Source organism: Aedes aegypti, chromosome 3 (genome assembly GCF_002204515.2).
Source record: "Aedes aegypti strain LVP_AGWG chromosome 3, AaegL5.0 Primary Assembly, whole genome shotgun sequence".
In the NCBI taxonomy this organism is placed as follows: Eukaryota; Metazoa; Arthropoda; class Insecta; order Diptera; family Culicidae; genus Aedes; species Aedes aegypti.
In genome coordinates, this window is record NC_035109.1 from 11,274,459 (window position 1) to 11,287,375 (window position 12,917).

At 37.5% G+C, this 12,917-nt stretch overlaps 1 protein-coding gene across 5 annotated transcripts in view; it reads right to left on the minus strand.

Annotated features, from left to right (window-relative positions):
• The window catches only part of LOC5572842, a 79,255-nt gene that overhangs the window by 20,959 nt on the left and 45,379 nt on the right, over nucleotides 1–12,917 (minus strand). For 4 of the 5 annotated variants that reach the window (XM_021850130.1, XM_021850128.1, XM_021850127.1 and 1 more), the window contains exon 2: nucleotides 5,596–6,094. In XM_021850130.1, coding sequence (XP_021705822.1) covers nucleotides 5,596–5,827 — 232 coding nt within the window. In that variant the 5' untranslated portion in view covers nucleotides 5,828–6,094. Of the gene's footprint in view, nucleotides 1–5,595; nucleotides 6,779–12,917 lie in introns of those variants that run through there. The other variant, XM_021850126.1, reaches the window with a different exon arrangement.

Here is a 12,917-nt window from a genome sequence, read left to right on the forward strand (position 1 = left end):
CCTATATGTCCTTAATTACCAGTTTTCATTAGAGACGCATTTTTTCCCGCAAAATAAGATACTGCACTGCATCTCATACTATTCGGGGTAATGGCTCATTCGGGGTAGTGGCGTTCGGGGTAATGACCCATTCGGGGTAATGGCTTTCGGGGTAGTGACCCATTCGGGGTAGTGGCGTTCGGGGTAGTGGCGTTCGGGGTAATGGCGTTCGGGGTAATGGGATGGAGCCTCCAATAGCATCACAAGGACCTTTGTCATGTGACGTAGCAAAGAAATGCCATTCTGCATCAATTCCGTACTTTGATTTAAATTGACATAGGCTCGAAAAATTCTTACGGTTTTTGTACTGCGATGCTGCTCCATCAGACATGAAATATATCTTTCTGATTTCTTTATACTTATCAACGCATAAAAAGTTAATCATTTTGGCAATGAACAAATTTACAGATGCTGAGTCGTGTCTCAAATCTTCGGAAATTACAATAAAACTAAAATGTTCAATTTGCGTACTTCCATTGAAATAAATAACGAATGGATGAATTGTAGCTTGTTGTACGTTCCAGTGATGGGACTGCACTTCATCTTGCAATACAAAGCTATAGTTTTCAGAAAAATCACAAATGACTAAAAATTCACCATCTTGTAATGTATTTTTCGTATTTTTTTAAAAAGCGGGATTGCTCTGTTTTAATAAAGTCGTGAGGAATTAAACTTTCTAATTTCAAGCAAAAAAATGACACAAACTCATCTACAGGTTTTACAATAGTTTCTAGGTCACACCTATCCGTGGTCACCCATTGCTCAAATGATAACTGATCAATATAATTTTCTTCAAACTCAGCGAATAAAGTATTTTCCAATGATGAAGAATCTGGACAATCCGAACAAGATCGTAGATAGCAATTTGATGTTGTATTTTCACACAAAAGACTACCAGTTAACATTTTAATATCCTTTATAATATCCTTTAATAACCCATCTTCGTCCATTTAATCGGAGTCACTTTTATTCCAGCTATCCCTTCGTTGAAGCGTTCGATGTTGACCTTCTGGATGCACTCATCTTCTGATTGATTTGTTGAAACAGATGTCGCTGATGATACCGTGGCAAGACTATCTGCACTTGGTACTTCTGGTAACTCCTCAGTTGTTGTCGGTGCATCTAGTAATTCCTCAGTTGTTGTTGTTTTCGAACTTCCTGCAACCTGATCCACCGATGATGTACAGATTGCCCGTTTGTCAACGTTTAAACGGCAGGACGTACAAATGCGTAAATTTGTATTCAATGTAGACATTGGAGCATAACCAGCCGCTTTCAGTTTATCTATGGTGCTTTCGGTGAGATTTCGTAGCTCTTTCGAACACTTTTTTTTTTTCTGCAAACGGCCTGCAACAGTTGAGAAAGCGACTACTCATGTTGCTCGTTAGATTTTAATAAACAAAATCACTTTTAAGTTTTTACTGACTAGTTTGGTGTCGTTTGCTTGACTGAAGAAAAATTTTACAATTAAATCTTTTATAACCATAGTGGTAGTATATTTTTAGCTTTTTCGTGAGTATGTTCATGGTATGTACCTATCATGTTTTTGATGTTGTTGAAGTTACTCGCTTTCTCCCAAATATGATTAACAAAGTCTATTCTCTACCAAGGCGGGTCTATACCCAGGTGTAATCAGATTTTAACTTTGTGGAGAAAACCAGCGCCAAGAAAACCGACCTGCTTTTCGTATACTAGATCACCTGGGTATAGACCCGCCTTGTTCTCTACGAGGTAAACTTTTTGCAGGTAAACTAGTCGTATACCTGTATAGAAAACTTTTTTTGTAGCTTTTGTCTTCAATATTAGATTTCTTATAGGTTTCTTTTATCAAAAGGTTTCAACACTATTGAGAGAATTTTTCTTCAGTTACGTACAATAAAAATATGACACTATCAAGACTTTAGATCACAACACTGGATCGCGTCTAACTTTCTAATATATGCTATAATAGTTATGAATAATTAAATAAAATATCATGAAAACAACTTGTTAACCTCATGTGGTACCCTTAACAAAAAATTCAGCAACAAACTGCGGTCCTAAAAAAAAAACCAATGAAAAAAAATTTTTTTTTTTCACTAAGTGTCAAATTTGTGAAATATTTGAAATGTCATAACTTTTTTGTTTATTGGCTTACCATCACCAAATTTATGGTAGATAGCTAATATAATGGACCGTTTTCCCTCAAAAAATTACGTTGGTATTCCGATAGGGTTTTGAGATATTTGAGTTTTTGTGACAAAAATGATGTTTTTTAATGCAAAAAAAAATTTTTTTTACTGTGTGTATTTTTTTTGGAATCTTTATTTAGTTGTCTAACTTTGTTTCTTTAGTTGTCTAACAATCGAACGAACCGTTTTTGCTGTGCGGCTTTTTGAATATTTTTGAACCATTTTCACATACACCCTTTTGAAAAGTTAGTCGTGACTCAACTTGAAGATTTGATATCGGAAAATGACGATTTAGATGGAACTGAAAAACTGTGCAAAGTTTCAGATATTTTTGAAATGGTCGATCAGAATCGACTCCGTGCATGCCTCCATGGAATCCCTCTGGAACGTTTAGCAGCGGTCATTTGGATGGCTGTTCATGTCTGTGTTTGTTTTTTTATCCGGTCAACTCTCGGCCTCTGAAATAAAATCCGGTAGTATTTGCCTTGCCCGGTATTCATATTAACCCCATTTCGATTGGTTCATTTTACCCCCAAAGAATAAACATCTTCAAATCATTTGTTTTGAGAATTTAGAAGATGAAAAATACTTTCCATTCCCGTCTACTAATCATAAATACTTGAAAGATATGATGTACCACGCAGTTCAGTCTTAGTCGATTGTTGATGGTTTCAGTCATAAAAACCTTAAATTTCACGAGTGAAAATTTACATCGTATGAGAAACGTTTCTCTGTACCGTTTTGATTCATATTACGGACATTTAAGGCCTCAGTGAAGTATAACTCACAAAAAAGCATGTAAAATAAATCACTCCGTATGATTCCTCCACGTTATCGAACCTTCGAACCCCTTAACTTTCGAATAATGAGTGAAGATTTCGATTACGAAACATGAATAATTTTAAATAAATAGAAATGTGTGGACTTTATATGATTCTTATTCCGGACGCTTCCTCACTTTTGTCTTATATTCCGGACACTTCGATTCAAATTCCGGACAGGTCAAACAAATCATAAATAGAAGAGTCAAATCATCAAATGAAATCGTTGAACCACTAGAGAGATGCCCAAAGAAGTTGAGCATTACACATTTTAATAGATATCTATGGAAAATGCTCATTAAAACGAACCTTGAAAGTGAGAGCTTTTGAACGGCAACAATTTAAACATTTCGCGTGAAATGTTTCCCATACAAAGTAGAATGTCCGGAATTCTAAGCTGTCCGTAATATGCATCAAAATGGTACATTATTCATGTTCACTTTTTCAGCTTTTGACAGTTCTAGATCGTCCTCGTGTTGTCGAAATAGTTCCTTAGTTTGAGAATTAAGAATGGTACTATCTTTTGCATGAATTTAGCCAATGAATTATTCATACCGTAAAACGGGGAAACTTTGATAATTTGTTTGAAGAAAACTTGAATAATTGTGCATGCTGTTTCAAAGATTTTTAATTTTTATTTCTAAAACAAGTACTGGCATGGTAGCTATCGATTGCAGTTAATGGATTGCCGAAAGATTTATTTCTAATGGATATATAATTTTTCATATAATTTAAAGTCGGTTTTCTGTATTGGGGTAACTTTGATAATGGAGCATAAATCAAACAAAATTGAATAGATTACGAACATTATTAGGGTATAGCATACCTCTAGGCGTTTATCGTTATATGGAAATTTCTGACTTAGATTACAAAAATGGTCACAGTTTATAAAAAAATGGTTCTCGCTAAGAGATTTGACACCATATTTAAGTTCTATTATAACTAGGCTGTAAAATATAAGTGACGAACTATTCAAAACTACATCAAATAGTGATTGTGGAACAGGTTGTTCGTAAACGTTCCGAAATTGCTAAAGTTGCATCAATTTATAATATTCGTATATTAAGTCTCAAATGTTCCCAGTTCAAATGAAAACAGCTCCTACGTGAAGTGTCATAGTAATATTCTTTACTTTTGCATTCGTTTTGCTTAACTGATTAACAGTATTATCTTATTTCGTTTTGTATGTAGTGGGTCCCGCACTATCAAAGTTACTCGCATTATCAAAGTTATCCCGTTTTATGGTAGTTGATCATGTCGAATTATTTGCATTATCAAATTTTTGCATTTCATAGATGATTCACCCTTCTTTTAAAAATAAGCTGTTCTTTCAACATATCTGTGCAGCTAGAAATTGTTTACAGTATGGATACACTATGGCTGATTCCGATGATTACAACAATGAAATTTTTCTTTGAACATTCGAACGCCGGTTCGTAAATATCCAAATGTTAATACATAAGGTCTGATTTGAATTTTCAATACGATTGGTTGCGCTAATTTTCTCCAAGTGTTGGTTCTCCGAATGTCGTTTTCCTCAGACATCAATTCCCCGAATGCCAATCCCTCGAATACCTCTTTTCCCCGAATGCCCCATTTTCTCGAAAAATTGTTGACACTCATAATATATAGTCATAACTTCTTTATTTGCTTGGCGGTTCTTTCGAGTTTCACCAATCGCGGCATTTTTGCGCTTAACTGAAAGTGGCCAAATATATTTTCCATATGATTGTTTATCGTTCTTTCTAGTTAATCACCCTGGCACTGAAATCGGAAAACAAAAGTTTAGAGAAATAAAATTTGGGAAAAAAATGGACAATCACGAAAAGTTCAAGGGAAAAGTTAATCTACCATCTCAGAATCCGAAGATAGACGTTACAATGGCAATAAGTGTCCCTAATCTCCATTACCAAGACACTAAACTGATTCTGGATCTTCATTTTGAGCTTTCAGCAAGTCACAAAGCTACAATAAAAAATGCATTGTGGTATATCGCTTGCTTCGCAAGATTAGTGTTTTGATATTTCGATGCACTCTAAACTGATCACAACTCCAAACATTTTTGAATGCTGATATATCCAATTCACTCCCATACACCCTTCCTTATTTGATAGGCAATTTTATCGATTATTATTGAACGTAACAAAACTACAATACTTTTTATTCTTTCTATTCTTGCTTTAATTTTTAGTTTTAAGGTCTAAATTTAAAACATAGATTTCGATTCAAAGTATTGAAGTGCAGCTATTCATTCAGAAAGAGAATATAAATTGTATTGAAATGAACTGATGAAGGTCGTTCAAAATTGAAGATTTGTTTTCTGGTAAATGGGGTTTCCGGGTAATGGTACATTCCGGTAAAAGGTTTTCTGGTAAACCTTCTTCTGGTAAATTGCATTCCTGTAATGTCATTCCAGGCAATGCTATAGAATCCCAAAACGATTTAATTTTTCCAAATTTTCAGCTTATATGATGAACACCACCCCACATAATTGTATAACCACCCTCGTTCAAGGACGTCGTCTCATACCTACACCCATAAGACATATGTTTCCCATTTCTTACCTTTGCTTTTCCCGTTGCACATTCTCCGTTTGCCGCGCACCTGAATGCGCTTGATGATCGACATGTAGTTATCACCTTGCTGGCTACCCGGAGAGCACTCGATGTTGGCCACCGAGAGCTGGGTGCCATTCTTGACCAGCTTCAGCACATTTTCCACACTGCCTTGCTGTTCGTGGGAAAAATCTTCGTCGGCATTTTCCGGAAATGCACTAATGTCAGCGACTTTCTTCATGGCGTTGCTCAAAACGCTGTCGCACACATTTCTTCTTCTTATGCTCGTTGAGGAAAAACTTCGCCGCACTTCCTGGTATCGATTCACAGCTTTCGGATTCAATCAGTTGGGCGTTGCATTGTATGGTTTAATTTCTTCTTGTTGGGAAATCTGTTTTCTTTTCAATTAATTGAGGCACAAACTGTCAACACCTAATCCATGGAGTATTGCTTTCTAGTTTCACTTATCACAAAGTAACAACGGGGATAAATCTCTGGCGGTCTGTTGCTGGTAGGAAGTACATATATTTAACAAAAACGCTGATCTACTAGACCGAAGAAACTAGGATCGGTTTTGCTCACGGTCGCGGTGCAACTGGAAATGCAACTGAAAATGTTTTACTCTAGCTTCTAGCTCCGTTAAGGCTATGGGTTGCATGACTATGTATTTACTCGCGCATCAGAAAGGGGGTGGTTGAGGCGATGCACTTACACACTGAATTCGATTTGACCGATTCGTAGTGGGACATATTTTTCTATTTCGGTCTTTCCATTTCACATCAGTGTAACAACCATATTCAATTGTTCTTTGAATAATTATTCTTTTTTTTCACGTGAAATTTAATTTACACTGTATTAATGCCCTTCAAGAGCAAACTAGGTTCTTGCAGCCAGGGAAAATGCACTCGTGAGTCAAATGACCCACCGACACAACGGCAAAACCAACGCGCGCGCAAAATATTGCATTAGTGTACGTTCGAGTGCACGAGGTAGTCACTAGAGTGGCACATGGTGTGCCATGACAACGACAACGCGACTCCGCGTTTGCTCTCACTCTCTTGTTTCCAACAGGGAGCTTTCGTTTGGGTTCATCCCGGTCACTCACACACTGTTTATTGGGCGGCACTTCACCGGCAATTTTGGCGCCAAAATGTGAATCGTATACTCATTGGAGGACAAAGCTTCCGGAAGAGAGCTTCGAAGGCACGACCAATTTTAAATAGATTCATCGGTCAAAAGAGAGAACAAGCTGCGAAGAGCTTAATAGAATGTTTCAACTTTGACCGCTAGGGGTCTGAGGTTTCTCTGTGTAAACTACCATGCTGAAGCTTTGCATTATGGTGACATACTAAACACAGCTAGAAAACATTACCAACATTGGTACGGTTATACTGGGTTTTTCGACTAAGGTTTTTTTTTTTCGATAGTGGAAAACATTCTAGGCTGTCTGATATTACTGACTATTTCAGTAAAATTTTGCAGCTCATTTTTGCTGACTTGTACAGTTACAATTTGTTCAAAATAGGCATCCAACTACAAGCTGCTGGCCACTAATTAACAAGCTCCGAATGGACATCAAGATGAATTTCCCACTGGCTTTTTTATTAATAAATTCACCGAAAATATTCTAAAATTTACAACGAAAAGATTATTTCACATTTGGCCAAAAAGAATCTTCTTTTGATCGTTTGGAAAACCGCTGCTTTTAACTATGATGTAAAAGTACTGAAAGTTCAGCAAATCATCGGCAAGTAATAATTTGCGACTCCATACGCAATTCGATACAGATTTCGGAATACTTACTGATCGAGTCCAGTAACTGAAAATATCAAACACTTGCAACAAGACTAAAAGTGTGAATCAAAGCCGTACATCTTTTTTGTTTAAGATAACGATCGTAGTTTAGACCCATTATGAAAGTGGTTTTGGGTTTTTATAACAATTAATTAATTGAACAGTGTAACCAAGTCAATCAACATGCCATAATGTCGAGAAAAACATCCTCTTGGAGATAAAAATATTCACATGGTTATGTGTAGTCCAAAATACGTCGAAGATAATTTAGCTATGAAGCGTTGTTTTTTAGTACTTTGGACACCCCAATGAATTTTGGAGCTTCAAACCCGGCATTTACATTTGACTAAAAACAAAGTCTAAGATAATATTTGTTCAATATGCTTGCTCATAATCTAAACAAACAATCAAAACCAAAAAAAAAAATCAGCAATTTAAGTCCAGAAATTTGAAAAAGGTTTTGTTTACAAATCAAAAAATTCTGAATTCTCTAATTTATGTGTGTAAGTAATGTGCCAAAAACTATCTCTGCTGCCATTTCAAAGTTATACATTCATATTATATTAAAACTGCATATTTTTGGTAATAATTGGCGCTATGACCAAAACCAGTGCTTACACCCTACCTGAGCAACGTCCAACATCACAAAGAAAAAAAAATCAAAAACATATCTTACAGTTAGCATTAAGTAGATACCATTATTTGATATCAATTGAACATTATTCAATTCGATGTTATACTGTGCTTTAGTTTTGCTGTAATTTTAATGTGTTAATAAAGTTGAAATTTTATATTACTGTACATTTTTTAGTGAAACATATTTGAAATTTATCATAATTTTAACATACAGCATTTATCTTGTTGCAGGCTCGTTTCGATTAAAAAAATATATGTATATCTCAGTGATATTACAATTTGCTTACAATGATAGCAAAAATAGTTTTCAATTTGATTTCATGGGATTTTATGTTCACAGTTTTGATATTTAAATCTTCAAAACGACTAAAATGACAACTGAGTTATCAAAATCTGCAACATCACAGCATCGAAATTAGTTTTGAATATAATCTCAAGCAAAGCTAAGCACAGCTAAAAAAATGTTGTAAATTTCAATTTATTTCTATGCACATAATTGGAGCAAAAAATATACTGAAATGACAATCATCAGTTTCTTATTTTTCAAATGAATATACTTAAAATTTACACAGAATATACTTTAAATTTACACAGTCTTAAGTTGAAAATCAAACGTGGTGCTGTAATAATGAATTTGATTAATTTTTTACTATATTTTGCTGTGGAATTGAAATATTTTTATTTTTGTAGGGTATGCGCACACTAACATTAAAGTTACATCGAGACCGCAAATTGAATATATGGAGGGGTATATTCCAATATGCACAAAATAATTTTATCCGGTCGGTAAAAGTAACAATCCATATTAAAAAAATAAATGTTTGTGTTATAAGTAGCGCTAGAAAAACAAGCAACCACGCGTCTCCATAAATTACTTCTGCCAGGGCCGGATTCTCAAATGTGGGGGCCAAGGGCCATTGTTCGTGGTGGCCATTTTTTCCAGAAAAACACTGTTTTCTTAAATATTTTGTATGTCTTTGTACGTTTTATATGTTTACAGGTTAAATTCAACGCTTTTTTGGGTTCTTTCAACATTAAAAAGTTAATCACCCTTCTTAATGGCATCTTGATTCAAATAATGGTTATTCTTAGCATGTTTTAATATTCAAGAAATCTTCTTGTGGTTTGTCCAGAGATTGCATCTGGGATATTTTCTGGGATTCATACAGGGGTCACTCTAGAAAGTTTTCTAGAGATTCCTCTACCAATTCTCCCAGATTTTTTCAAAGGATGCTTAGAAGATTTTCTCTAGAATTTTCTCCAGGAAATCCTTCAATAATTTCTACAGAGATTTCCCGTATAGACTATTCTTGGAGTTCCTCCAGATATTTTTTCACTAATCTTTCAACCGAATTCTACAGTTGTTACTCTAGGACAGTGGTTCTCCACCTTTTTGAATAAATGCTTTTGAAATCAGTGTTCATGCAAACCTCCCAGAGATCCCACAATGATTTGTCAGATAAAGGTAGGATAGTTGTACCAGTTATGGAAATAATGGTTCCCTATTTCACCATACGTGATAATTTTATTATTTTCAAATTTTTAATCATTCGGTGTGTTTTTGAAGTTTGATACCAAATGAATCTTGATGTTACAACATTCAAAAATATTCAAAATGTGAAAGTTTTCGAGAAAACACATATGGCCAAATAGGGAACCATTCTAGCCATAACTGGTACACTTTCCCTACTTATCAATTGCCAGGCATACCAAAAGTCACGTTTGAAATTCACCACAAATAATGTAAAGGTTCTGTTATAATTCGTCGGAGTAGTCTAGTAATATTTTCAACAATAATCTTCCAAACATCTTGTGACGTAGAAAAAGTCTTTGTTTACTATATTGAGGTGTACTTTGTGAATATAGAGATTGAGACACGTAACGAAATTAGGGAGGATTTCGATCGTTTATAACTTAGTTGTTTATGAACCTACAATTTTAGTATCAATCTTTCAGAAATTTATCTACGTATCGATAGCGATTACAATGTTTTAAGGCGCCTCCATTGCTAATTTTGACATATGGAATTTTCTCGGTAAAATAGTTTAAAATTTAGCAATATGATTTATTTATAAACAGTACGTAGTGTTGCAAAAGATGAGCCTTGTAGCTTCCAAGAAATCTTTAAAGATCTACTGCCAAAGCAAATTCCCGTGCAAAATTTTTGGTTCACCCCTTAAAAACATACAACTTTTGCATTAAGTCATCATTTGTATGACTTTTTCATTGATTTTGAATAGTTTTAAGATTTTTCCGCCAAAATTTTTTAGGATTAAGATTCTAATGACACATTGATTAAAATTTTGGTCAATCCAATGCTGAAGAAATTTGCCATATATTTTTAAATGTCGCAACTGTAAGCAAAAATTTAGCTTAGCTTAGCTTAGCTTAGACTGACTACACATATCAATGGTTGCTATTCCGTGATTGACCGACGTGAAAATGCACAAAGAATCAACTAGAAGTTCGACTGGGATTGGCCATAATCTTCTTCAGTGTGCATAATTCAGTGCTTCTATTTATACATGGTCAATAACGGCGCCGGCCACGTCCTTGCAGTCAGGTTGTTCACCGCAACAGCCCCTCGTAAAGGACACCCCTGCCAAGAGCCATTGTGAGCCATTTGGCCCAAGTGTGGATTGACGTTTGAGATGATGACGGGCAAGCTGATAAGCGATATGTCATAGATTGATAACAACGATGATAAGCAAAGTTGATTGGTCGGCTATTGAAAATTGAAATTGTTTTGGATAAATTACGGTTTATTGCGAATATTTATATTTACACTGTAAGTTGAATTACATATATCTTATGAACTAGGTCAATAAAAGTGTGAATTTACAGATTAAGGAATTAAAATACGTTTGAACAAGTTGTGAATTGGAAGAGTAGTTGTCGGAGACTGAATTGTAAGTACAATTAAAGTAAAGCTGGTTTGTAAACTGATCCTAAATAAAAAATACTTTTAGCTTTAAGCTGCTTAACACATATATCGGGACGTGTTTTCTGCTGAAAGAACTCCGGAATTTCCAATCGCAACAATTCTTAAAGAATTCAACCGGTACACGATGAGTTCACAGCCAAACGTGAGACAAACCCGGTCACAGACAAGGGCGCAGCAGGCGAATGCTAACCCCAACGTTGGTGGTGATGATAGGGTGTCGAGTCATTCATCGAGGAATTCATTCATCCCATCTATGATGGATAACGACGGAGGCGAATTACGTGATTGCGGCGGCTGCAACCGGCCGAACAACTCGGAGCAGTATATGGTACAGTGCCAGAAGTGCAGTATCTGGTTCCATTTCTCCTGTGCAAACGTCAGCACGACCACGGTACGTACCATAAGCTTCGTGTGTGGGAAATGTATGCCGGGTGGGGATTCCGTACCGCAGCCAACGCCGAGCGTAATTAGCGGCATTTCGAGTTCGTCGAGCATCCGTAGGGCGAGATTAGAGCGGGAGCTACAGCTTATGGCTGATGAGAAGAAGCTAATGGAGGATCTCAGCCGGGAACGGATTGATATGGAACGAGAGCTTCGTGAACGAGAACTTCAAGAAAAGTTGGAGCGTGAAAAACAATTCATCGCTCGGAGGCACGCATTGCTGAGTCGGCAGGATCATGACGAGGAGAGAAGTGTGCGTAGTATGCGAAGCAGCCAGAACTCAATACAGCGCACGGAAGATTGGGTAAGGCAGACGGGGTCGGGCGTTGTCGGTTGTGGAGACACCGTTCAACAAATACAAGCCTCAACGTCAGCGAATTCTGGTCATCCGGACGAGGCAAGTCTGGTAAACGCGCAGGGAGTACACCCCTCTTCGACCCCCCTAAGAACAGCAAACGAGTCGCCTCCACTCGGTGATGCACCTATGGCGAACACGGGATCAGAGGTGAGATCGATCCCACAAACCGTAGAAAGCATCACAATTGAAGATTCGGAGGATTTCGCGGAGGGAGCCGTCGGATTGAATCTGAACAAGTGTGATCCGAGTCAAAATCCGTCTAATTTGCCTCTTGTGGACCTACAGCCCTATGAAGACATCCTGAAGCTGGAAGAGGTGCCGCCAACCGGCGCGATACCGAAAATCAATCGTTTTGGTGGGCACTGCTACAAACGCTGGAGTGCTGAAACCGGAGAGCTGCGAAAGCAGAACGCCCTGCTACATCACCAACAATCCGAAGCGGAACTAAGGGTCGTCCACGAGTTGATGGTGAAACATAGAACGGATATGGACACGCGGCGAAAGCGTGAGATGGAGCTGGTTCACCAAATCGGCAGTTTAGATAAACAGCACGCTGATGAGCTGAGACGAGTTCGTGAATCGGAAAAAGATTTGCGCACTCAGATCGAACACCGAGATTTAGAGAAAGCCACACTAAAAGCTAAGATTGAGACCCTGGAAACGCAGCTCGTCGAGGAGAAAGAACGTACTCGCAATTCGGAAGCAGATATGCGGGTCCAACTCATTCGAAGCGAGCGAGAATGCGAAGCGCTTCGGCTTCAACTAGCCGAAATGGAGAATGAACTCCAGTGCTTACGCGAGATGGAACATCAATTGCATGATCAAATTGAAGCGGCTCGTCGAAGCGAACAGGAAGCCGTTCGGCGGTGGAGAGAGGCCGAAAAGGAATATTGGGATTTGCACGACCAGGTGGAACAGGTCATCAGTCGCAACGTAGATCGTTCAACGGACAGCGGCAGTTCTCCCCCGTTACCTCCGCCCCCAGCGTCGTGGTTGGAACCAAACACGCTGGGCACAGAATTATCTTCCGCTAGTGAGTTAAACCCCTCTTTTCCTCCACCCCCTCCTTGGGTATCGGTCAATAATGTTCTGTCGGGTGACGGCCGAGAATTCGCTCCGTTATCGGGACAGACTGTTGGTGGGATGATCAATATGAAT